This window comes from Micropterus dolomieu, linkage group LG17, assembly GCF_021292245.1.
Source record: "Micropterus dolomieu isolate WLL.071019.BEF.003 ecotype Adirondacks linkage group LG17, ASM2129224v1, whole genome shotgun sequence".
NCBI lineage: Eukaryota > Metazoa > Chordata > Actinopteri > Centrarchiformes > Centrarchidae > Micropterus > Micropterus dolomieu.
This window is the reverse complement of record NC_060166.1, coordinates 34088772-34114731: the sequence shown is the minus strand read 5'-3', so window position 1 is coordinate 34114731 and position 25960 is coordinate 34088772. Positions and strand designations below refer to the sequence as shown.

The 25960-nt window shown below is 38.3% G+C and overlaps 2 protein-coding genes across 2 annotated transcripts; one reads left to right on the top strand and one right to left on the bottom strand.

Annotated features, from left to right (window-relative positions):
- LOC123986427 (calpain-5-like) lies at positions 1-25854 on the top strand. The gene is made up of 13 exons (XM_046074671.1): positions 1-243; positions 4963-5122; positions 9964-10095; positions 19694-19902; positions 20503-20695; positions 20797-20990; positions 21955-22032; positions 22329-22524; positions 22664-22786; positions 23497-23693; positions 24201-24322; positions 24904-25040; positions 25148-25854. Exons 2-13 carry the CDS (start codon positions 4967-4969, stop codon positions 25322-25324), a joined length of 1914 nt encoding a protein of 637 aa, XP_045930627.1. The 5' UTR covers positions 1-243; positions 4963-4966; the 3' UTR covers positions 25325-25854.
- Positions 15010-15441, bottom strand: LOC123986428 (olfactory marker protein-like). Its single transcript, XM_046074672.1, has one exon. The coding sequence runs from the start codon at positions 15439-15441 to the stop codon at positions 15010-15012; it is 432 nt and encodes a 143-aa protein (XP_045930628.1).
- Positions 25855-25960: the final 106 nt, after the last annotated feature.

Genomic DNA, 25960 nt, shown 5'->3' with positions numbered 1-25960 from the left:
TGAAGGCATCAGCGAATCTCGCTCGAGCCTTCAGATGAACGAAAACGGGTCGGACGGTTTGAGCTCCTCCTGTGTGTCTGGTTTTACTTTGAGTGTTGTAAACTACCTAAACTGCAGCCGAAAAGCTCCGTACATCACCGACTTGACAACACGAGGAGGGAGCAAAAAACACCGAAATCGCCCTGGAAGAAGAGAGAGAGGGAGCCGCCAAGGGAGCTGACATTCAGCTAAACATATTTCCAGGTAAAGTCTAATTAGTTAAAGCTAACTTAGCGCTGAAATAGCTTTCCATCTCAAATCTTCCATCTGCCAGCCGTTGGGTCTGTTTTCTAGCTCAGAACAATTAAATATAATTTATGGAATAAGTTTTTAACACATTTATTTTGACGCTGATGTGATTCATATGTTCACGGTTTCGTTTTCCTCGTCTTCACGAAAAGGATGAAAAATGTTTGAAAACAAATCGCCAGAAATCAAGTTCGCGCGCCTAAACAATTACACTTCCGCAACAACAAAGTAAAATAAAAAGTTATGTCGGAGGGTTGGTAAGATTTTAATTGTTTTTGATGGTACATGGGGGAAGAAACTGGATCAATCCTTCACTGCTGGCCGCCACTGAACAAGCTTTCATGTCTCATCTGAATTGTTATCGCACACAATTTAACTGAATTGATATTTAGTAGGAGTTTGGGGGATCGACAATACACTGCAAAAAGCAATAATAATTACATTCTATCACAAAAGATTGATTAGAAGACCCTGTGGGGAGTTAATTGTTTCACATGGGCGGGTTTCGTTTCCGACAGTATTTATTATCCGTTGCATTTTAATTTTGGAGACAAATATTTGATCAATTTCCGGTGTGATTGTTGACGTACGCTGGGTTGCTTCACACAGCTGAAAAGGCTTGAACTTCATATACAGAATACGTCTAAAAGTTATATGTTAGTTATATAGTTTTAGCAAAGTGCAAAGCTGCATTAAATATGTTCATGCTGTTCACGTCACACATCATCTAAAATGCCCACATTTAATCATCTGCAGTGAGCTGTTGTCACATATCTGCGGTGGCATGTTTACTGGTGCCCACATGAAACCACACCCATCATGTTTGGCCGATTTTCCTCAGTCCTTGCGTCATAATCAAACATTGGTGTCTGTAGATAACACTGGGGATATTTAAATGTTCATCTTAATTCACTTTTTTTAACATCAAGAAACAGTATTTTCACACATAAAATGAATCAAAGGTGTTTGTTAGTCGCCTTCCACAGCATGAAATCAGTCACTTGTGTTTTAGAGACTACCAGTTGGAAACCCATCATTAAATGGCCCATCCAAAATAGAAATCCTGGAGCTGTGCATGGGTGAACTTGTGAGCATACTGTTAGGTGTAGGATTATCTAAGCTATTTTCAGCATTAATGCCCATAATAAATAAAATACTCATTTCAAAAATACTATACCTCAGAAGGATGGGCCATCAGTTCAGATTGCTAGAGGTAAAATCAGTTGAGCTTCTGGATAAAATCATATTTTAAAAGCCTGTAGACTTTGAAATTCTACTAGATAAAATACCAGAGTCATCAGACAAATTGTTGTCGCTGAATTTAATAAACTTAATTTCAGAATAGGACTGGGCAATGAAACAGAAATGATAATTATTGCGATATAACTTTCCTCAATAGCAATATAACAAATGTTCAGAAAATGTTTGATTTAATTCATTTGAATCATAAACGAATTAGCACTCAATCTCCTATTAAAATATTTATATTGTTGAGGAAAAGGGACTTAATTTTACACATGCATATTTGTTTTTTGAACGTCCTACCTGAGATTTGTTAAGTGATCCCATGTTTGGCATCAAATGTTTGTTGTGACCATAAAGAAAAGTTTAAAACCACAATTAACCATCTGGTTTCTTTCAATCAGGGGCAGAAATCAGCTTTCAAACTTGAAAGAAAAAAATGATTTGACATTTATCATGATAATTATCGATATCGACTGATACAAAATGTTTTATCATGAACATTTTTGGCCCTATCGCCCAGCCCTATTTCAGAAACAGCTGTTATACACCGTGACTCTTTATATATATATATATACACACACACACACACACACACACACACACACTCTTTTGTCTGCTCTGTTCAGTATCTGCTGCCTTAATTGACACTAATATAATTACTGACTGGCCTGATGTGTCCAATAAACAGTCCCTATGGGAACCAGCATCCTGGCTGCCAGTGGTGGAGGAAGTATCCAGATTACTAAAACCATACTGTGGAAATACTGCAAGAAAAAGTCCTGCATTCAAAACATTATTGATCTCCTAAATGTACTTTTAAAGTATAAAAAGTGAACTTCAGGTAGTATTTGTGGAGAGGTGACTTCAGTTAGTCAGTTGTAAGTTTTTACACATAGAATACAAAACATTCATCAAGCTCTGATGAGTGTTTGCTCTTTGTCAGTCAGATGTTGGTGTGTTTTCTGTAAATGTTTTTTACAGCTTGATTCCGACATGAGAGCCAAGTGCTCTGCAAACAGTATCACTGTTGGAAAACAGCAGTGAGTTGGAAAATTTAATGATAGTTAGTGAGGGATTTCAAAAATTGTTTTGCAGTTGAAGCCTTAAAGAGTTCATATTATGCTCATTTTCAGGTTCAAAATCTTATTTAGGAGTTGTACCAGAACAGATCTTACATGGTTTCATTTTCAAAAAACAGCATATTTTTGTCATACTGCACATTGCTGCAGCTCCTCTTTTCACCCTGTGTGAACACTTCGTTTTAGCTATGGAGTGATGCATCCCACTTCTGCAAGATCTTTGTTGGGAGTTGCACATGTGCAGTTGCCAATCAGAAGCAGAGAAGGGCGGGTTGTGAGAAGCTGGTAAACACGGCTTTGGTTCAGCTGTATTTGTTCATCACAGTAACAACTTTATGTCCATCGACTGCCTAGAGGGTAGCTAGTGTTTGGAAGGGAAAGGAGAAGCAGCGTGTGGACGTCTTGTCACTGTGTGCTGCAGCACAGAGTGTTTTTCCACCTGTGTTTTTGAGGGCGCTAGGCGAGCATTATGATGCGCATTTTGCTGTGACGTCACAGCAAAGCGGAGGAAAAGGCTGGACTACAAACTAGCTGGCAGTTCAGAGCAGTGTTTTCTGTGGAGATGGGAACTCCCTTTGGGGTGGACTTTGGGCTTTTTCACTTTGCAAACCAATTACATGCACAAAAAAGATATAAAACTCAATAAAGACAAAAAGCATAATATGACCTCTTTAAAGCTGGGATTAGCAATTTATTTCAGAAGCACTGAGCTGTAAAATACTTTTAACAACTCTTCAATCCTCCTGACAAAGTAAAATTCATGATGTTGATGTTAAACAGGTCTTTTTTTCTTTGAGCACTGGAGATGTGAAAAAATGCTAATAAGACGAGCGTTATTTCTGTTCATGTTAGCCTGATGCTGCAGCCTTGTATCAAATATTAATCTAACGGCATTGAAGTCAAACTTGTGCCATGTTTGAAAGTGTAACAGAAATGTTTACAGAGTAATATTTCTGTTACACTTAATATACCAGGTCCAACCCAGTAAGATTGTGACTTACGTAAAAGGGGCATGTCTGAAGGGGGCTTTTGTTTAGATGTGTATAAGTCAGCAAACCAGGGAAGTGATTTAATGATCATTTTCAGGTACTGATGGTTAAACTCTTGTTTAATTCTAAAAATACCTCCAAAACACTCATGTTAATCATGAATTTGATAACATATGCTAATGCTCTAGTTAAAGATATACTCTTTTTTAATTTGCTGTTTATCTTATAAAGATAGATCTTAAAAAGTAACGTTTGTATACTGACTATTTAATGAACATTGCAGCACTAAGTAGTGAACTAAATAATGAAACCAGATCTACAGCTCTAAAACAAACCCATTTAACCAATGCCATACAAATAGTTTAATTGCTAAATGCTACAAAAATGATACTGAAGAATGAAGCTGAATGATGTTAACAATGAGATGTGCAGATTTCTGTGAGAGAATGTAACTGAAACCAAGGACCTCTGCTCCATCTCCATTACAAACAGCTAATATACCCTGTCCTCACAGAGTCGATCTGGACAGATCACACACCAGGTTAAAGGAAAATATCTTTTTTGTGTTTTTCAGAAAACTGTCAGTTTTAAAAAAACAAAAATTCAAAAGACCTCCCCTGTCCCTATCCCAAACAAGCAAACACAGACACTGCTTCCTCTTTCTTTTGTGTCACTGTATTTTAAAGGAAGCTGCTGTTAGGACTTCTATCACCAGATCAGGCACTTAAAGCTACACACACACACGCCGGAGCAATGCAACTTTAATCATGTGTTTGCTTAGCTTTGCTGGAGATCTGTGGCCAAACAAGACTGTCCGAGTTTCTGTTCGTCATCCTGTCACATGACTGGAGGGATAGATTATGTAATGTAAATTTGACTAACTTAGCTGAAGTACAAACATTTATTGTTGTCTATAAAATCAGTAAACTTGTGTCATATATTTACAATATCTTCATCCTGCACAAACGCCTCCATCTTCATGAAAGCTGCTTTTTACTTTGGGCAACTTTAATGCTAATCGTGCTTCCACTGGTTTTGTTACAGTTTTTTGCTGATTAGTTGAATCCATGAGTCGAAAACTGTTGGTTGTTTTTGAAAGTGTGTATTTTGCTTCTGCTTCCTGTTTTGAAGAAAGATGACAGGACATAAATGTGTTGAAATTGCTTGACCTTGTTGCTTTTCACGTCTTCTAGGTAAGTTGATAGTTGAAGACACAGTAGTGAATGATATCCTTTTTTTGGTCTTTTTTCACTGTTGTTCAAAACTGTCTTATGAAATAGTGTGTATGCATTTTGGTATATAATATAAACACAGTTGTGTTTAAAAAAGCAGTGTAAACCTACTTGTTTCTGTCTGCGCAGGGGGATGGTGGTCCCGTACGAGGGCCAGTCATTCTCTGCACTGAGGAGGCAGTGCCAGCAGAATGGACGCCTGTTTGAAGACCCTCTGTTCCCCACAACCGACCAGTCTCTGTTCTACCAGAGGAACCAAATCGGCAGAGTCACCTGGAAAAGGCCTAAGGTGAGGGGAAAAAGAAATGGTGTGTTAAATAGGAATCTTCCACATGTCTCAAGGAACGTAAGAGACTTTCAGAAATGCTCCCGATTTGTCTTTCAATCCTCCACATTATGTGCTTTACAGTAACACTTAGCGTGTGGTTTCAACCGAAACTGTAGCCGCAACCTCCCTGTTTACTCCATTAAACAAACAATAACACTTGACATACTGCAAAGATGAAGGCACAGCAATTGCTGCACCACAGATTGTTCAGTGAGCTGATTAGCTGGTTCATAATGGAGACAGAGCGAGACAGGAAATGGTAGGTGGAAAGGGGGGATGGTGGTCATGAGACAAATACAAAGGAGAGCATGCAGATAAAGAGAGGAGAGGTTACATGGACTGAACAGAGAGAGGAATTTATGGAATCTACCCCACTGAAAACCCACTCCAGTACCCAGGAATTGGTGTGTGTGTGTTCATGTGGTGTTTGCTCTTTGAGCAAATATTTGAATGACAGAATAACTAGGGTTGGGTATCTTTTCAATTTTATCTAATCTGATTCCGATTCTACTTACCGAATCCGGTTATTATGGAATCTCGGTTCTGATCCCAAGCACCACAAATTTGTCACCGTCTGGGAACCGTGAGACATTGCTACTGTTAGCGTTAGCTGTATCTGGGGCCACAGTGCATTCCTTCAGATTCCGTGATGCCTATTGAAATGAATTTTATATTTTGGAGGTGCTTCCTCCCTTGCACGAAATCTCCTTACTGCAGTTTTTTTTCAGTGAAGCTAAGCCAAACTTTGGAGCGTTTGCTGCAGTCCACCATCGTCCAGGAATGTAAACAGAAGGACTCTCTTCTTCATGCTTTGTTGATGCACTGTGAAACAAATGACATGATGTTAGATCCGCGTAGCAGGTCCTGGCAGATAAGTGACACTTTTATAGACCGTAAAATGCTCACTGCAAATTGAGACTGAAATATGCAAAAAGTAAAGAACTGATAAGCAGAATCAAAATGCATGTGTCTTATCAAATCTCGGGTTCTTGGACATTTGGTACCGATTTCAACTTGGAACAGTTTCTCCATACCTTTTTATATTTTCCAACTTCAGTTCATGTGTGTGGTTGTATCAGAACTACAGGCTCTATGGGACTGAAATATGATATAATATATGGCTCAGAAAGTTCTAATCCAATGTTTGGCTGGACCAAATTCTGGATTTGTAAAACAGAATAAAAGTCACTTTTGTTGTAGAAAAGAAACATAGGCTTTTAATTGGGTTAACCTCCCACAATGTGCCATGTTACAACATATTTCACTTCAGATGTTGCTGTGAAAGTTAAATATGATGGAATTATTGGGATGGTATTATTATGCTAACCTATACCCTATAGAATAGCTACTGGAATTAATATATAAAACAGAATAAATTAGGTTGATCTAAACTTACTTTAATGTGTAAAATCGAGTTCCCCTTTAAACACATTTTAATACAAGATACTGTCTGTAGTGAAATAAACAGAATGGGTTATTAATATGAGCAGTAAAGAGAAAAGAAGTCACAAGATAAACGAGGAACAAACATCACAGTGAGTTCTCAGTATCAAAGATGCAGATAAAAACAAGACAAGGAGATTTGCTGCTATAAGGTCAACATCAGGATTATAATCTGTAATTTTGTGGTTTGTTACAATGCCAGTTTTGCAGCATTGCCAGAAAGCACTAATCTTGTCAAACCTGCTGTGGTTCAGTTTGTACTTCTTCAGCTGAACTTTGCTGCTTTGTAGCATGATCCATCAATTTGGTTGCAATTGTAAACAGGTTGCATCTGTAACTATTGCTTTAATCCCAAACCCATTAAATGGCTGTTTCAATCTTCCTTTGAATGTCTGTCAAGCATTTCTCTTAAAGTATGGAGCATAGAAAAAAACTAACATGAATGTTTCTTCTGTCTATAAAAGTCCAATGGGCAGTTTTTATGTTTAATTGATAATAAATCATTTTGAGCGATTAGATATCAGTGTTTTCACAGGGTGGATGACTGATTTAATCAAACATCTCAACAGATGGCCTCCGTCTAGAATAAACACTGAACATGTTTGATATCTTAGTTGTTTGCTTAAACAGCCAAACTTGACCTGCCTCAGAGACTTTGTCACCCACTACATTTCACTGAACCATATTTGTTTTTAGGAATGTTTTTATGCAGTGCAACAGTAACCGCTGCATCTGTTTTGTAACATGATGAGGAAATATGATGCTCATTATAGAGTTATTGTTTAATGGCTTTCCAGCTTCTATCAACTGCTGTTTACACTGTAAACATATTCATAAAGACACAAACATAGTCAAAGCACTAAAAAACATAATTGAGATACACAAGATTCTGTCAGTTCTCTGCTTCATGTGCAGTTTCAAATATTCCTACCTGAGAGTATGAGCATTTTTTTGAAGAAAGGGGAAATATAAGGTCCTAAAAAAGGGCTTTCTTTAGCTGTAATTCTGTTAATTCACATTAAAATTAACGTTTGTTTGTGGCTTTCAAGTTTATTCCGGTTCATTTAGGCGGGTGACTATTTTCTTTATTACGTGAATTGCAGTTTTTAAAATTTTTTTATTCAACCTAATTTCATTGCAAGTCTGATTTCCACTATGATTTAGAACATTTTCCATTCTCCTTCTTCCAGAACTCGGTATACAGTTTAAAAACGCACCCAACTCAAGCCTGTACTGTTTGCACGCAATATGCTTTTACTGTCAATCATTGATGGTCTGAGTTGATAAATAATTAAACAGGAAAGTTAAAGCACTTCCATCGATCAGTATTATTGATTTGGAGAGAGAGAGAGAGACAGAAAGACACAGACGCACAGAATTCATGTTGTTTCACCCAAAACTTAACTGTCCGTTTTATAAATCTTAAATGTGTAGTGATGAAACTTCCTGATAGACAGTGTCAGAGCTAAAATGTGCTAAAATAGTTTTTAGATTTATAGCGAAAATATTCTTCTTTGCTGATACTGGATTTTTGAGGCTAATAGCCAGCAGTAGATAATATCAGCTGGCGCTGTCTAATGTTAATTCCGTGAGTAGTGGATAAAAGGCAAAAATTCAATTTAACCTCTCTGCAGCTGGTGTCTATATTCAGGCAAAGATCACGTGTGGAGGAGAAGGTCCACTCTGCAACACCGCTGTACAACCAGAGTGGTTGACTCCAACAACAAAGCTATACATCTTCTCTCTAGCTGATTGGCAGTTTCAGGAGTCACATTCTCCAGTTAAACTCTCTTTCATATCTGATCAATAATTTAGGCTTGTAAACATAAATATTATATATTTTTTACATTTTACCTATAATTGTATTAATTGATACACTTTAGACATGAACTGGTAAATCATTAATGTTGGTCATAATATTTTCAATTAAGATATATAAAATATAAAATGACTTTTTCCATCTATATCTTGCTGATCTTCAGCTCTTCTGCTACATTATGAACTATCTAGAGCTCTCAGGTTGTCTGGGATCAGGTCTGCTTTCTGTCCCCAGAGTCAAAACTAAACATTGAGAAGCAGCGTTTGGTTTTTATGCTCCATATATCTGGAGCAAACTCCCAGAAAACAGCAACTAAAATCAAGACTGAAGACTTTTCTTTTTACCACTGCCTTTAATTAAATCAATTTAAAGCTGTAGATTCATAACTTGCACTGTAACTTTGACTGTCCTCTTTTGTTTTTGTTTTTTTTGTTTGTTTTTATTTTCCATTTAACTCTTTTAAAAAGTCTTTTATATTTCCCTGTTGCTTTTATGTTTTATGTAAAGCACTTTGAATTGCCTTATTGTTGAATTGCACTATACAAATTGCCTTATATCAGCATCAGTTATGTTAATTATGTTTTCAATGTTCCGACAGAGTATGTGTATATTTTAGGGAGGAAAGAGGAGGATAAAGGAAAGGAGAACCACCCATGATATTTCTACACTCTGTGTGTGTCTTTATGGTACTGCGTGTTTGGGCATATACAGTATCTATGCTCAAAATAATGACCTAATTTTCAGAATGCACACAGCGCAGGGCATTTGACATTTTTTCTGGTTTCTTTATATGCATCTAAATTTTCAGTTGCAAAAGGAAATACAACACATACAAAAATATACTCTACCAGGTAGATGGAAAGAATACTCTGACATTTTGTAAAATACACCTGTTTGCTTTCTGGTGGCGAGTCAGCACCGGGTTAGCTTAGCTTAAACACCGGAAACATGGGGAAATAGCTAGCCTGGCTCTGTCAAAATCTGCCTACCCACATCTCTGAAGCTCAAGAGTGAACATGTTGTATCGTGTTTTTGTTCCAAACAAGATGTTGCATGTTAATAAGTTTTATGTAAGCCATGTATACATCTGTCTGATTAGTGGTCTTGCTGGGTGTGTGCCACTGGTTTATCCTAGCCCTATCATTTGTCTGCCGTCCTGTTAGCCTCTTAAACTCTTTGTGGTTTGGTTTACTTTGAGCATTCAGAAGTGATTTCTACTTAACCGGAGGGTGTGGTTATCCTGTCTTTACCTAATGATGGTTGAGTGACTGCTCTGGCTAACGCCCTGCTTCACATTCATGTACACCTGGCAGCTGCCCAGTAAGACCATCTGCTTCTACTGGTGGTCACTATGCTATGTGTTGAATTCTTTGTAGCCTGGAAGAATTCTACTGATCTGTGCAAAGGATTGTCTCTCCTCCATATGTTGCACTGATAAGTCGGGGGGGATAGTAGACATTACCCTGCTGAAAACATACAATTTATTTGAAAGAAAAAATAAAAAGCTTAACATTCATTACAATCATCTTTATCCTTCTAGGACCTATGCAGCAACCCCCATCTGTTTGTGAACGGCATTAGTGCCCACGACCTGCACCAAGGCCAGCTGGGAAACTGCTGGTTTGTAGCTGCTTGCTCCAGTCTGGCCTCCAGAGAAGCACTATGGAAGAAGGTGAGACGAAAACACACACAGAATCGTTTAAATGTGTTTTTTTTTTGTTGCAGCTGGTTTTGTAACGTTGGCTTTGTTAAAGAAAATGCAAATTTCCCCCGGGGCCACACAACACACAATATTTACATAAGAATCCATCACAAGACCAGCTCTCACACAAAATCACACAAGATTGCAGAAAAACACAATAACACAACAAAATAGCCCAATAAAACAACTAGCTCCAAAAATACAGCATCCTAATGGAACAAGTAATATTTCATGGCATCGCCAAGTACAACAAATCAGTTAAACTAATAGTAAAATGGCTGAGCCACAGCCGGTGGAGCAGGATACATGCACATGCTGTGTGTGTGTATAGGTGTGTCTGTGCGTTGATGGGTGTGGACATGTGCGCATGCAAGTATATGGCTGCTGGATCTGTGTGACTGGGTGTGTGTTTACTGTAGACGTGTGTGTACTGTGGCACTTTGTGTCATCCAAGTGATTTTCTTATGGATTACTGCCCTTTTTCACTTGCACGCACACACACACACACACGCACACACACACACACACACACACACACACACACACACACACACACACACACACACACACACACACACACACCCTATTTCTTTTTCATACAGGTAGACACTGTCTACAATAATGCATTGTTCACTGGTTGTCCTGAATTGGGTTAAAGGCCTCTACAAAACACAGCCAGTTTTCATATTAAAATACATCATTAACCCTTAACCTATCAGACATACTGTCGTGTGGGGCTGGGCAGTATATCGGTATAATGAGGTATACCGATATAATTTCAAAAGAGATATAAAATTAGACAATACTGTTTATACCGATATAGGTTGATGTTGAGTTAATATGTTTCTGTAAAGTCCTCCCAGCGTTTGCTCCCCGCCCCTCCCTCTATGTCTGCACGCAGCAGTGTACTCAGTGCCAGACACAGTGCTGAAGAACTGGCTTGTAAAAAGAAAAAAAACACGGTTCATTTAGTATTTCCCACATATTCACTTTACTTCGACTGGCTTCCCAGGTTAGTCAACATATTGTAGCATTGATCAGAGAAACACAGAGTGATTACGTTACAAGTTGCGACACGGTGGATATTTTACAAGATAAAGCGATAGTGAACACACCAGTAAGATGTCATTCATTAGCTACCACATTGGTTTTATTTTGTTTTGCGATGTCGTCAACACGCCTCCTCAACATGCTCTGCCCCTGCAGGTGGAAGAAATTCTTTAAACAATGTACAACTGATGGAGAAAGCCACCGGATCAGACATACAGAGAGATGGAAAGAAGCGGATCACGCTGACGTGTTTGCAGCAGACAATGTTAGGTGTTAGGTATGTGAGTGTGAAGAGAACTGAAGGGGGCAGATTTAATAAATGAGTGACCCTTAAGATGGAAAATCAAGTATAGTTAAAATGGTGAAATAAGATACAAGCTAAATTACTACAAATAGTAAAAACATGGCTGTGAAAACAGACCCTGAGCCTACCAGAAAATACCGATTATATATTTTATACCGGAATTCTGCCTAACAGTACCGAGATATGACTTTTTGGTCCATATCCCCCAGCCCTACTGTTGTGTATGTGTGTGTGTTGTAATTAGGAATTTAAACTCTAAACAATGATGAAAGTCAGATGTCTGTCTCATTAATCATTAGCATGATTCACTGTGAAATTATTATTATCACACTATTGTATTTGTTTCACAGATTCTTAACAAAGAGGCTTGAAACAAAGATCTGAATTAAAATGATTTCCTCACAAACTAAAGGTATTTGCAGAGATTCATCTGGTTAATGTTTGAGCTGGATGCTGCTGCTTTCATCTTTCATCCATAAGGTGGCACCATTAACCTTCATTAACAACCCCGATATTCAGAAATGAAACCGCTGCATGTACTAATAGATTTTCTCTGTTGGAATTGAATATTCAACAAAGTATTAATCATATATAACTTCATACATTTATCTCCAATAAACTATTTAAAGACCACTTATCTTTCAGTTTAATCTGAAATAAGCAGTGGCCAGACAACACACTTGTGTTACAGCATATAATCCAAAAGGGTAAATAGTGAAAAGGGACTGAACATACTATCTTTTTGTTGGGCAGATAAACATGTGAGCCAATCTGGCCTGTAGCTCTTCCAGCCTGTTAGATGTACATATTATAAACTTGATAAGGGTGCATTATTAGAGTCATGGTTGTGCGTGTGTGTGTGTGTGTGTGTGTGTGTGTGTGTGTGCACTTGTGCGTTGTGTGTTTTTCCACTGTTGGTTACCTCATTCCTCCTGTCTCTGAGGTCCTCTGCAGCTCTCAGTTTTCCATCAGCTGAAGGGAAACTAAAGTCTGTTTTAAGGTATCGTTGCGTCAGAGGAGCAGCCAGTTGTCTTGACACCCATCAGTGGTCCAAATAACAAACACAGGTTCTAAAACACTTGAAGACATTGTGTTATTCCAAAGTCACCACCCTGAAGGACAAAATAAGTTAAATACAGTAGTTTAAAAAAACATCTATACAAAACGTGTGGACAAAATAATAAAACAAAGCATTTTTTATATACTGTATGCCATATATAGAGATATTTCTTAGTTATAATTCTTAGGATTGCTATTGTTTACATATAAGTAACACTTACTGTAGTTCACTTATTTAGTAATGTTAACATGCACATGTATAAACAACTTATATTGTAAATCATGGATCATTTTCTTTGTTGTGCTAAAAATAAGTGTTCAAACCCTCTCTATTTTATAAAGTGCAAAAATTGGGCAGGTCTAACTCATTATGTAAAGCTTATAATTAATTAAAATATATAATATCTCATTTTGAATAAAAATCATCCACAGTTTATTCGTTTTATTTTTTTCAAATTTGTTCCTGCAACCCAAATTTGACAAAAACATAACTCAAACTCCACATACTGGCTTATATCCCATGCTTTCAACCACAAATGCTAATTGTTTTTTTTTTTGTTTTTTTTTATTAATTTATTTTATTAAATGTCAACAAAACCTGCAAATATGTCCTTTCCTTCTCTGCTGAAGCAGTTCTGGTTCTCTAACCCACAATAAAAATGCAATTTTTAGTGTAAAAAAAAATTGCAGGAGAGATAACAGCATATTACTGCCAGTATTTGGCTCCAGTAAGGTGGAGGTTTTGACTGTAAACAAAATAGAAATGATTGTAACTTATGAGCGGAAATTTTAGCTGTAACCATGAAATGCTGAAAGACAGAAAGAGAAATGCAGCATTTTATGATAATCAATGCATGTGCCATCCAAACATTGACTGTCAGCAGTTATTTATGTCACACGACGCAGTGATGTGGTCGGTCAGGATCTAACAGCAATTGACTAATAAGCTATTTCTCACAGATTCCAAGTGAATATAGTGACATTTTGGAAAATAGCGGCCGTCGACAAAAGACTAAAGTGTCATTAAATCTGTCGGGACAGTTTTATTGCAAGCAAAGTCCGCTTTTACTGGTGAATCAAATACTTCTCAAGAAGATTATCACAGCTGATTTATTTCAAGTTTTTTATCTAAAAACAAAATGAGCTGGATGGTAATAATGGAATCACATGTTAGTAGTTCCTGTAGTTGTTGTCACATTGCACAGATATTTGAGGCGAAGCATACTGTTTTAATATTTGGGTGTTTTCATGTTCTGTAACTTCTCTGCTCCACAGGCTGTTTAATCTCTCTACTCCTTTTGAGGGTAGTGAGAGGTACTCATGTCAGTGTTACTAAAGTTCATCCTCAGCTTGCTTATTCTGTGTTGCTGGGCGTTATGGCGCTTGTATTTGTGCCCAGTTTAAGCTGAAAGGGGCATTGTTTATTCTTTCCCAACAATCACACTGCAACGCGATGAAATTAAAATTAACTTTTTCCATGTGACAGATGATTGTATAAACGTAAAACATAGGATTTAATTTTTCTTCTCTTGCAATCTAACCAGTGCCCCCTCATTTTATTTTTTTATTTTTTACTGATGCGACTTTAAATCAGAAACAACCAAAGAAGAATACAAAAGTAAAAACTGTTTTGTTCTGGTAAATCATTTCTCTTCTTCCCGCCTCACTGATCTTTTTCTCTCTGTTTTGTCTCTCTCATCCTCTTTCACTTTTTCTAATCTTCTCATGCACGTGATAACTGAGTAACTGTTTACTGTAAAGCAAGAGATGAGAGAATCATTATCAAAATATGGATCAATTTATTTCCCAAAGAACGTCTGCAAATACATTCTCTCCTCCTAAATCGAGGGTATAAATCATAAAACCCTTTTGAGACAGATTTCTAAATTTGGGGGTTTATTTATAAACCTGACTTTCCTCCCTCCTTCCTCCCTCGCCTCTTCATCTGTCCAGTAACACCAATAATAATCAGCACCAGTGAGAACACACACACAGCTTTCAGTCGATTTTTAATAGATGGCACTCCATTGATCTTTGTTTTGTGTCAGGCCGGCAGTCATCCAGTGTGAATATTTGATATTCCATTCACTGCTACTTGTTTTGCATGTAGCGGTCTATACTGTGAGCAGTAACATTCTTCAGAAACACAATACAACAACAACAGCAAAGACAGTAACAACTCAAAGAACAAGTCACTCTTTACACATTTTATTTAAAGCTTAAGTTATTAAATTATGACATGGCTGTCGAGGTGGCGTTAAAAGTTTGCTCTTTGTGCTAAAATGTTAGATGGACTATAGCAAAATAATAAAGAGGTGGAAAAACAATCTTGTTACTGTACAATTACAGATTAATCAGTGAGACTCGTCATTCAGCTCTAGTGTGATGTTTTTCAAAGGTCAAGCATTGAACGAAATATTGCAGTGATTCTCCAGTAATCTAACAGGACTCTACTGGCAAAAAGTGAAGCGTCATTTGTCTGTTGTAAACTCCACCGAGCAACTAAGATTTGCTGCCTCCGCCCCATCCTTGAAAGCAAACAGGAAGTACATAACCTTCCTGACCCCGGCCAGCTCCGCAATCCTTTCGCCGAACTCCTGCATGTCCGCCTCCAGCCATTTGAGTGGCGAATCCTCTGGGTCGCCAGCGTTTCGCCAAAACGTTCCGATCGGCTCCAGTAGCTGACGGGTCATCAGGTTGGTGAGGTCCGGGGTCCAGTGCTGGGAAATACCGGTAATGGTGACACGACCGTAGGCGATGAGGGAGAAGTACCAGCGGGAGAAGTTCAGCTCCTGGGTGGGGAAGTCCAGCCGATACACGGACTCATGGGGAAGAAGCAGACGTTCGCCATCCTGACGCTTCTGCCCTGACCGCTGCAAAGACGACACACGACGACGCATCATCTGCAGAGGAAATAGGAGAACACACAGAAAGCTTTGAGCTGCGTTAGTTTTTTATCCATCCCACCAACGTTTTATTCTGTATTTTTGGTCCAACTGCTTACAAACAAGACCAAGAACAGGAGGCCCCGAACTGGGTACTGATTTAAGCTGAAAATACATTTTTCTAAATATCAACACAAGTTTAATCTAAATCTGCTAGCAAGTATTCAGACTGACAAATGTCAAACCAAGAAACATGTTTTTAGAAGCTCTGTCTGCCTGAAATTGGAAGCACATCTACTATTTTTAGGTATTTACACAGATTTAGTGTAAATCTTTAACAGAATAGTGTTCAGTTCAGGCACATGACTTTCAGAAACCTGTCCCGATTCTACTTCAGGTTTTTCCTGTGCTTCCTCTCATCGTCAGCATCAGGATCTCAACATGATGTTTTAATAAATTGGCTAGTATTCCTAAAACCATGATTCCGACAGAACTGCACGTGTAAATAATTACCACATTGCACATAGTCCATTCCATTTTATAACTTAACTTGTACATCTTGTTTGTTTTATATTTATTTTTATAAATGTTTGTCTGGCCAGGCCTGGGCGATATGGCCAAAAATGTTATCATGATTAAAAAAATTTCATCCATCATTCAATATTGATAATTATTGTGATAAATGTCAAATCATTATTTCTGTCAAGTTTAAAGGATCATTTTTGCTCCTGAGTGAAACCAGACAGTTTAATTGTGGTTAAACAATTTTTTTTATGGTCAAAAAATGACAAACGCGTGCCAAACAGTGGATCACTTAACAAATCTGAGGTAGAATATTCAAAAAAATTATGATAAAAATAATCTTTTTTCAACAAATATGCATTAGTAAAATTAAGTAAAATATTTTTTTCATTGTGCTAAAATGCTAATTTGTTTGTGATTCAAATGAATTAAATCAAACGTTTATTGAACATAGCTTATATTATTATTGAGGAAAATGATATCGCGATAATTATCATTATTGTTTTATGTGTGGCTCCAAGTCACCAAAGCAAATTCCTTGTACGTGTAAAAACTACTTGCCAATAAAGGTGTTTCTGATTCTGATTAATCGTTGTGGGGCATTGTGTATTGGTTGCTGTCAAACAACAATTTTCCAAATTCATATGAAACCTAAAATGTGATATAGAAAAGATGAAGGAATCTGAATGCCTTCCCAAGACACCGTATTTAGCTTTTTCTTTGTGGAAACCAAAGAAAGAAATGTATAACCTGAATGAGCATGGAAGCAGGAAGTGATTGAAACTTTTACACAGGGCAACTGCCATTGTTATTTTCATTATTGATTTTAATCCGACGATTTTTGTCTTGAGTAATCATTTAATTTTTTTGTCTAAAGAAAAAAAAAAAGTGAAAATATAATTTCCCACAGCCCAATATCACATATTCACATGTCTTGTTATATCCAAAACCCACAGATATTCAGTTTATTATGATATAAGGCAGAAAAGTGCCTAAAGCGATTAATCAATTATCAAAATAATTGCTGATTAATTTTATTTTGACTCACTAATCAATTAGCTCCAAACCACACTTAAGCTGTCAACACAGCAAAGGTGCATTTTCATTTAAACAATGGTCAGAAAAGCCCAGGAGCTGTTGACCTCCACTGTGGCTGCCAGACGGTCGGTTACATCAGACGGAAAGAAAATAGTTTTTAAGGCAGAGTGCCAGGCTAGTACTAATGTGTTTTAACACTTCTGACGAGTAGACCTATTGATTATCACACCAGGGACATTCAAAGCACCAGGCACACTATAGAAAACCCTAACAACAGATGTTATAAACAAGGGAGAAAAGTTTAAATATACGTACATAGGTAACTTATGCTGATAAATGACGTTGAAAAACATGCAACTTCAAAAAAATCAACAAGCTGGCCAACAATAAAAATAAAATGTATTTTAACATACTAGATTCCACCTATGTTTTGTTACAAACTTTTCTCTGTGTATATAAAGGACTATATAAGTATTTCTTACAGATACCAATATATGTTCAACATTTCATCAGCTGCCAAAACTGCCACATTCAATATTAGTGATATTAGCAACAACCCTACAATGTGCAAATTAGGAATAATGTTTGTACATCCAATCATATTTTCTTAAATTAAAAACAAAAGCACACATATTGTTATAACAGATCATGTAGCTGCAGGTGAGAAGTCATATCAAAGTGAGAACCTCACCTCCGTCAGTGCAGTGTCTTCTTTAAATGTCAGCACCAGGGTGTTGGAGGGATCCTTAGCGTTATCCATGTTCGACTTCAAGGTTATAATCCTGGATTAAGGAGACACCAATACCTGCCAGCCTGGATGAATGCTGTGATAGATAAAGCTATGGTAGAGTTTCTGATTTCTCTCTCTTTCCCCCTCTCTCTCTATAAATAAATATATATTTATATATTTTCTCATAGGCTCGTTTGTCGTCTCCCCTCCCCTTTCCAACTATTTCCATCACAGTGTTGCAGTTTCTCCTCCCTCCTGCCCACAGGGTAGTTTGGTTAGGATGCATTGATTGGCATGCCACACAGAGAGAGGCTAGGGGAGAGCATTGGTAGATGAGATCAATGCGTGGGGGGCATCAGTCACAATAATTAGTTGTCTTCTTGTGTATTCAACCCTGATACGTGACATCTCTCCAGAGGCTTAAACTCAAAACTTTTATTGAAAAAACTAAACAAAAACCTGGCACATGTCATCTCCTCTAGCAGCATAATTTATCTCGGGATGCTATGGATCAAGTTTGTAATGTGTTAATATCAAATGAAAATACTCTTAAGCTTTTTTTTTTTTTAAATTTAAAGGCGTCAAGCAGGTGGGTGATGTGTGAGGGTGCTAGGCAACAGGAGGCGCTGATGACGTACAAGAGGGAACTCTGGGAGTTTCCTGAGGGCTTCTGGGAGCTCGACTGGTCTTGGCTCAATGGATCAGTTATTTATTTATATCACTCACTTCACTGAGGATTGTTACGGGGCGTGTGTGTGTCGTCAGTAGGGATCTTAACTCAGGATATGGGTGGATGTTATTCCCTTGTTAAAAAAGTTTAATCCTCAGTCGCTCATGTTAATTATAGATGCGGAAGGTTAATTAAAGGGAAACATGTGGATAACCTAATTTTCAACTTTTTAGGAACTAACAAATGGACATGTATAGTTCTTGAGTTTATTTTATTTCTGATTATTTACAAATGGTCTTTTAAAGAATCTGGAATAAAGCGTTGTTGGTCGATGCTTTTGCTTCTAATTTTAATGGGAAAATTCTTTTTGTGTGGCTGTCCAGTCGGTTTTGCAAGTAAATGTAGTTAATTAAAGCAATAAATCCCTCACTGCATGCTTGATTTACAGAGACAGCAGAGTTCTTCTGCTCGCGGAGCCACGCCGGCAGTCCCTATATTTACCAGGATGCATTGCATGTGATCGTCTGATGCCGGCACCATGATGTGATGATGCTAAGCAAAGTTACACAATGTTGCCATGCAAATTAATTCCTGCAATTTTCTATTTGTTTTTCACAGGTAATTATATCATCAGGAAATGTCTTATCAAATAAATAAACATACCGCAGCAACACGCTACACAAAAAGCATCCAACCTGCTACTCTCGTTATATAGCTGGCTTCAAATGAGGCTTAATATTCACACAATTTCTCTTAACTCTCTCTCAGTCTTACAGCATTAGTCAAACATCACCCCAGCCTGTGGGAGTACCACTTTTGCCTGTAAGGTTAGCTATTAGTTTGTTGGCCAAAACGTATCATTAGGGGACAAAAATCGTTACTAAGTGGTCATTTGCCTTCTCGACTGTTCTGGTATTGGTTGTCTATTCCAGTTTATCTTTGGATGCTTGAAAGAAGTCTACAGCACACCCCCGTCCAAGTGAGATATTAAACTTTCAATTTCGAGTCCGCTAAACATTGTAACATTTATCCTTGTCCACAACATCCTCGTCAGTCATATTTTGTGATGCGATTTTCGCTGTTGGAAACGTAGCTAGTTTAATAAATAAATGTGTAGTCAAGTTTCCCTTGGAAAAGACTATTACATTCCCAGGAAGTAAAAGAAAATACAAAGCTATTCGGACAGGGAAAACGTCATGGTGCCTTTTATACAAAGAGGTCAAAGATCAAATCTCACATTATATTTTGAAGGAAAACTTAGCTTTGACAAGATGAAGACCAAGCTTGTGTGTTCTTTCTGTATTTCCCAGGTGATTCCTGACTGGAAGGACCAGGAGTGGGATGACAACAAACCAGAGTCCTACGCCGGGATCTTCCACTTCCATTTCTGGCGGTTTGGTGAATGGGTGGACGTGGTGATAGATGACCAGCTGCCCACAGTGAACGGAGAGCTTGTGTACTGCCACTCCAACGACAGCAACGAGTTCTGGAGTGCGTTGGTGGAGAAGGCCTATGCCAAGTAAGCTCTTCCACTATATATGACTCTCTGTGTTCAAATCCCATTTTCAATATAAAAGCAAAAACTTGTTAAGCTCTAGTTTAAAGTTATGAAATTGTTATTAAAAAGCACAATATTATATAAAACCCTGCCTATTACTTCTGTGAAACAGATTGTACATTGAACGGTTGTACAAGATCATCAATCAAAAACTTAAATAAATACATTAATAAAACACTTATATCTGCTTACAGGAGCATTATAGTGTGTAATAAACCATTACATGCTTATATATATCTTATAAGTGCTATATATGGGGACTTAAAGCACATATGTAATAAATCACATCAGTGGCATTTGGTTTTAAATGGAGGTAGGCAGGTGGATGTAACGTGTGACTTTTGTAAAGGTGTAAAGGTTCGCCATACCGGTTCCTCACTCTTCCCACTTCTTACAGTTTATATGGGATTCAAACAGGCAGTGATGTTATGCTGTCAGAGGGGGACACAGCACATTCTTGTCGTACACTTAAACTCCCAGAGAGCAAACTAATAAGAATCAACATCAGAATATAGCCTTGATTAAATGCTCATTTTATGCCCTGCTTGTGTGTGTTTCTAGAATGTGTGGATGCTACGAGGCGCTCGATGGGGGCAACACGGCTGACGCTCTTGTGGATTTCACCGGGGGCGTGTCGGAGCCAGTGGACTTGATGGAGAATGGGTTCAAAGAAGATGAAGAGAAACGCAACGAGCTTTTCGAGAGAGTGTTGAAAGTCCACAACAGAGGGGGCCTCATCAGCTGCTCGATCCGGGTGAGGAGAAGGCAAACACAAACCCACGCAGCGACTGAATGATTAAATTAATTCATTTAGGAATGACTGAATCAGTGCTGCCACTTGCCGTGTCGTTGCAGGCAACCAGCGCAGCGGACATGGAGGCCAGGCTGGACTGTGGCCTGGTGAAGGGCCATGCCTACGCGGTGACGGACGTCCGCAGGGTGAGGCTGGGCGAAGGCCTGCTGGCCTTTTTCAGGTCAGAGAAACTCACCATGATCCGCATGAGAAACCCTTGGGGAGAGAGAGAGTGGAACGGGCCCTGGAGTGACAGGTGAGGAAAAAGAGGTGTGGTGTACAGGGAGGGGGGAAAGGATTAATTAAAGAAATACATCAAGGAGTCATTCTCAGACTCGGACTCAGGCTCTATTAGCCGTAGAGGTGCATAAGTAAGGTTTGAAATCACGCAAATCCTGAAGTTGTTCAGTGATGAAGCCGTTTGACACAGGCAGTGGCGGAAGAAGTATTTAGATCCTTTACCTAAGTAAAAGAACCTGTACAACAACTGAAAAATACATGATTACATGTTAAAGTCCTTCATTCAAAATCTTACTTGAAGTTTTATCAGCAATTTTGCTTGAAGAAAGAAAAGTAAAAGTAATTATTCTGCAGTAAACTGTCTCCTGTGATGGATTAGATTATTTAAGCAGCATTTTATGGCTGTAGCTGTCGGTGAACTTTGTATACAGTTAGTTTGTTTGCCAAAAAGGTTCAGAACCACTGGTTTCATCTTTAATAATCATCATATCTTTTAAGTGAAAATATGTAAATTAACTAGTATCTATTGCTGTCAACTAAACATAGGGGAATAATAAGTACAACATTGTTTTCTGACATATGGTGAAACACTCAAGTAAAGTGAAAGTACCCCACATTGTACTTGAGCAGATTCATTTAGTGACTATCCACCACATTCTTTATGTTTTTACTTAAATTAAGGGTACAAGCAAACAAAAACTCTTTTAACCATACTAACCACCCGAGTTAAGGTTAATTGAAAGGTTTTACACCTTGTCTGCGATATTACCGTGTGTAAATTTATTGTAAAACAACCTTTGAAACTTGTTTTAGATTAATTTGAACCAAAGAACATACTTTCTATACATTGTAAATCCAGTGTGATTTGAAGATTTTGAAATTTTTAAAAATCTGTTGAGAAAACCTACAATAACCACATTTTCCACTACATCCACATTTTATTATTAGAAGATAAATGTCCTTTTTCTGACTGTTTGCAGCTCTGAAGAGTGGAAGAAGGTCAGTAAAAGTGAGAGGGAAAAGATCGGTGTCACTGTCCAAGATGATGGAGAGTTCTGGTGAGTTTTAGTGCAGTGGTGCTGCCTGTTGACTGACACAGCACGCCTAACGTCATAAACCTACAGTAATTATGTTATATTGACATGCGTTAAATCTGCATCTCACAAGGGTTTATTTGTTTATGCGATGTAATTTCTAAACACCCTACTGAATGTACACTTCTTTCTTGTTGTTTAAATATTTTCCACATTCCTCCTCTTTCATGATAAATGTCTCTGATCATACAACATGTTACTGATTTGTAAATAAACCACAATTTCTACTTATTCACCCGTCTTTTTCTGTCTTCCTGCAGGATGACATTTGATGACTTTATCACTAACTTCACAGACCTCATCCTGTGTCGTCTCATCAACACATCCTACCTGAGTTTCCATAAGACCTGGGAGGAGGCCGTGTTACGGGGCTCCTGGCTCCGCAATGACAACCCTCTTCTCAACCGAGCCGGGGGCTGCACCAACAACAAGCAGTCCTTCCTCCAGAACCCACAGGTGTTATTTTCTCTCATTTATTCATAATTTCTCCGATGTGGTGTTGGGCAAGACTGTACGTCACAAAAGTGACAGCTCAGGTGTGGAAGAAAGAATGAGCTCTAATAAAATGTGTGAATTAGTTTTCTCTGTGTTGCAGTACGTGTTTGACGTGAAGAAGCCAGAGGACGAGGTACTGATCTGTCTGCAGCAGAAAGACCGCAGAGCCACACTAAGAGAGGGACGTGGAGAAAACCTGGCTATTGGCTTCGACATACACAAGGTCAGCTTAGTGTGTGTGTGTGGTTATTAAAAAAGTCCTTCAGGCGTAACAGTTAACGGACGATTATATCCTTTATAAAGGTGGCATTTATTGCAGGGCTGTTGTATTAGATGACATAAATTTTAGTTGTGTATGTATGTATTGATAGATATTTTTTTATATATACCATTTCTGTCTCCACCACACACATCTACTTAAATTACAAACATTATAATAATATATTTTTACTGAAAAGATATGCAAAAATTAATAAATAACAATAAACATAACATGTGTACTGTTCCTCCCAAAAGTAGTCTACAAGAAAACATTCAAAATATACAACTCCATTTCTTATTCGGGTCAGGCTATTTGCTTCTCGTATTGTTGCCTTTCCAGCTTAAGACTGAATAAAGGAAAATAAAGGAAAGTCTGGTTTACTCGTCAAACACTTGGTTTGAACTAAGTTCATGCCTCTGACTGAACACATAGCCAATCAAAGTTTGGGATAATGGTGGGTGGCAACTAGTGTGGCCAATCAGATATCAGGCCACTTCCTCGACATGTGCCTGCCAGTCTCAATACAATAGTTAGGCTAAATAATGTGAAGTCTTCAGCTGTTATAGTCAGTGTCAACAGATTCCAGAGCTGTGGGGGTTGGAGAGGGAGAGGTTTTGCTGAAAGCCTGTAAATAAACGGTGTGAAAACTGCTGTTGTCTCTCTGTGTTCAGGTGGAGTTAAACAGGATCTACCGGATGCATGTCACCCAGCAGAAGGTTGGTGGGAGCATCTACATCAACTCAAGGTCTGTGTTCACACGAATCGAGATGACAGAGGGCCGTTACGTCATCATACCCACAACCTTTGACCCTGGCCTGGAGGGAGACTTCCTGCTCCGCGTCTTCACCGACGTGCCCTCCGACTGCAAGTAGGGACACGCTGAGCTTTTTTTAAGTTGAACTGAGCTTCGGTTGTTTCCGTGTGACAGTTTCAGGGTTTGTTGTTCAGGGGCATTATTGGGGGAAAAAAAGTGATGTTTAAAATCTTGAAATTGAAAATATAAAAGCTGGAATGTAAAAGCTTAAATTGATAAATCTGATTAAAAAGGAAAATGAAAACATATAAACATTTTGAAAGAAAAAAATCACATTGTTAAGTATCTGGCATCAGATACCTTCAGCATGGTATTTTTTACCAGCTGACAAAACAAATAATCATATTTTGATATTATAATTCTACATATAGCGCTAATTTCTCAGGATAATCCACTTATGGCCATGAAATCACCTTCATTATGTATTTATTGCAGTTGCTGATTATTTAATTTTATCTTGTCCACTAAATAGCTTTAGACTTAGGATGTTTTGTGAATACTGTTCCAGGTCTGCAGCAGGTTTAAGTTAAAACCCTGTTCCTGTCTCTGTCTGTCCTGTAGGGAGTTGATTCTAGATGAGCCTCCACAGACATGCTGGTCCGGGTTATGTGGTTATCCCTCTCTGGTCACTCAGGTTCACATACTGAAAGCTAGTGGACTCGCAGGACAAGACTCGGATGGAGGTAGATTTAATTTTTTTCATGAGTCGTCATCAACAACAACACTTTACAGGATATTTACCACATACATACCAGATTACTGACTCAAAATTACCACAGAGTTTAATTAAATTTAACTTTATAAGCTTCATACTCGCAAAAAGTGTTTTCTTTTGCATTATAGTATGCAGGGTTTTACGGCGTTTCTGTGGCACTCTGTACATCTTATTGTTAAATGTTCTGTTAACCCACACCTTTTACTTTCTTGGTAATTACTAACATTATTTGTGTCACTTTTAAAACTTACTTGCTGTCAGCTGTAGCAGCTCTGGCACTATGTTGTTTTTTGCCAGTAGATGGCAGCAGCTGCTTTGTAATGCTAGTGGATGTTTGTAATGTTAGTTAGACATAATCTGAATGTGAAACAGTCCTGACAGCAGGCAAAATGTTCCCATAATCATTACATTTTAGGGTGAGGACTTGGTTTAAGGTTTGGGTTATGCTTAGGCAAGTAGTGGTTATGGTTGGGGTAAGGAATTAACGTAAGTTAATGCAATGTCCTTTGAACTTATAGAAACATTGACTGTGTGTGTGTGTGTCTCCAGTGTCGGACCCCTACGTGATAATTCGTTGCGAAGGAGAGAAAGTTCGCTCTCCGGTGCATAAAAACACATGCAGCCCCATCTTCGACACCAAGGGGCTCTTCTACAGGAAGAAAGCTAACCAGCCAATCAGCATCGAGGTTTGTGTGTGTGTGTGTGTTGGTAGTCAAGTGAGGCTGATAGAAAATTGTGTGGATTTGCGTTGTCACATTCAAGCAGTGAATTCCTCTCTCGCTGCGTCTCTCAGATCTACAACCACAACGTGTTGAAAGATACCTTCATGGGTCAGGTGACGTTGCCAGTTGAGCAAGGCAATTTCCAGCAGACGCTCCACCTGAGGGACAAGGGCGACCGCCGTGACAATGACCTCCCTGGAACCCTCACTGTCGCCATACTTACCAGCAACGAGCTCAAGAACATCTGAGACCGACCACGAGAACCGTCCAGTCAGGGTTGATTCAGCTGTCCGATTAAAGTTTACCAAAAAGAAGTTTACCACTAAATGTGCGTGTGCCTATAAGAGTAAATATTCGTCAGGAACAGAGGGTAGGTCTGTAGAGAACATCAGGAGGAGGTGATGAAAATTACAAACTCAAGAAACCTGATTCTCTTGCTGTGTTTTGTCTTGATGACCATAAATGTCTGTTTACAAAATGATTTACAGTACCTGGTGTATCTGAATATCCTGAAAACATTTCTGTCTGTTTGCTTATAAACATTGTTTACTGCTCTTTAGGTTACCGTTTCCTCTTCTAGGATCTCATGTTATGTCTGTCAACCACTCCTTGGTGATACTTTTTGTTACTTTTTAATCTGTATTATTCTAATTTACCTAATTTTTAATCCTATTTGTGCCTTTTTATATTATCTCTTTACATCGCCATGTGTTTCTTAAATCTTGTCTCAATGCCTTTCATGTCTTAAATATAATAAATGCACTTTACAGACATTAAATCATCAGCCTGAACCGTATGTTACTACAAGTTACAATCTGTGAACCCAAATCGAATTCCTGCACCCAGCACCACCTACTGATGGGCCTGAGGGAGACACCACCCCA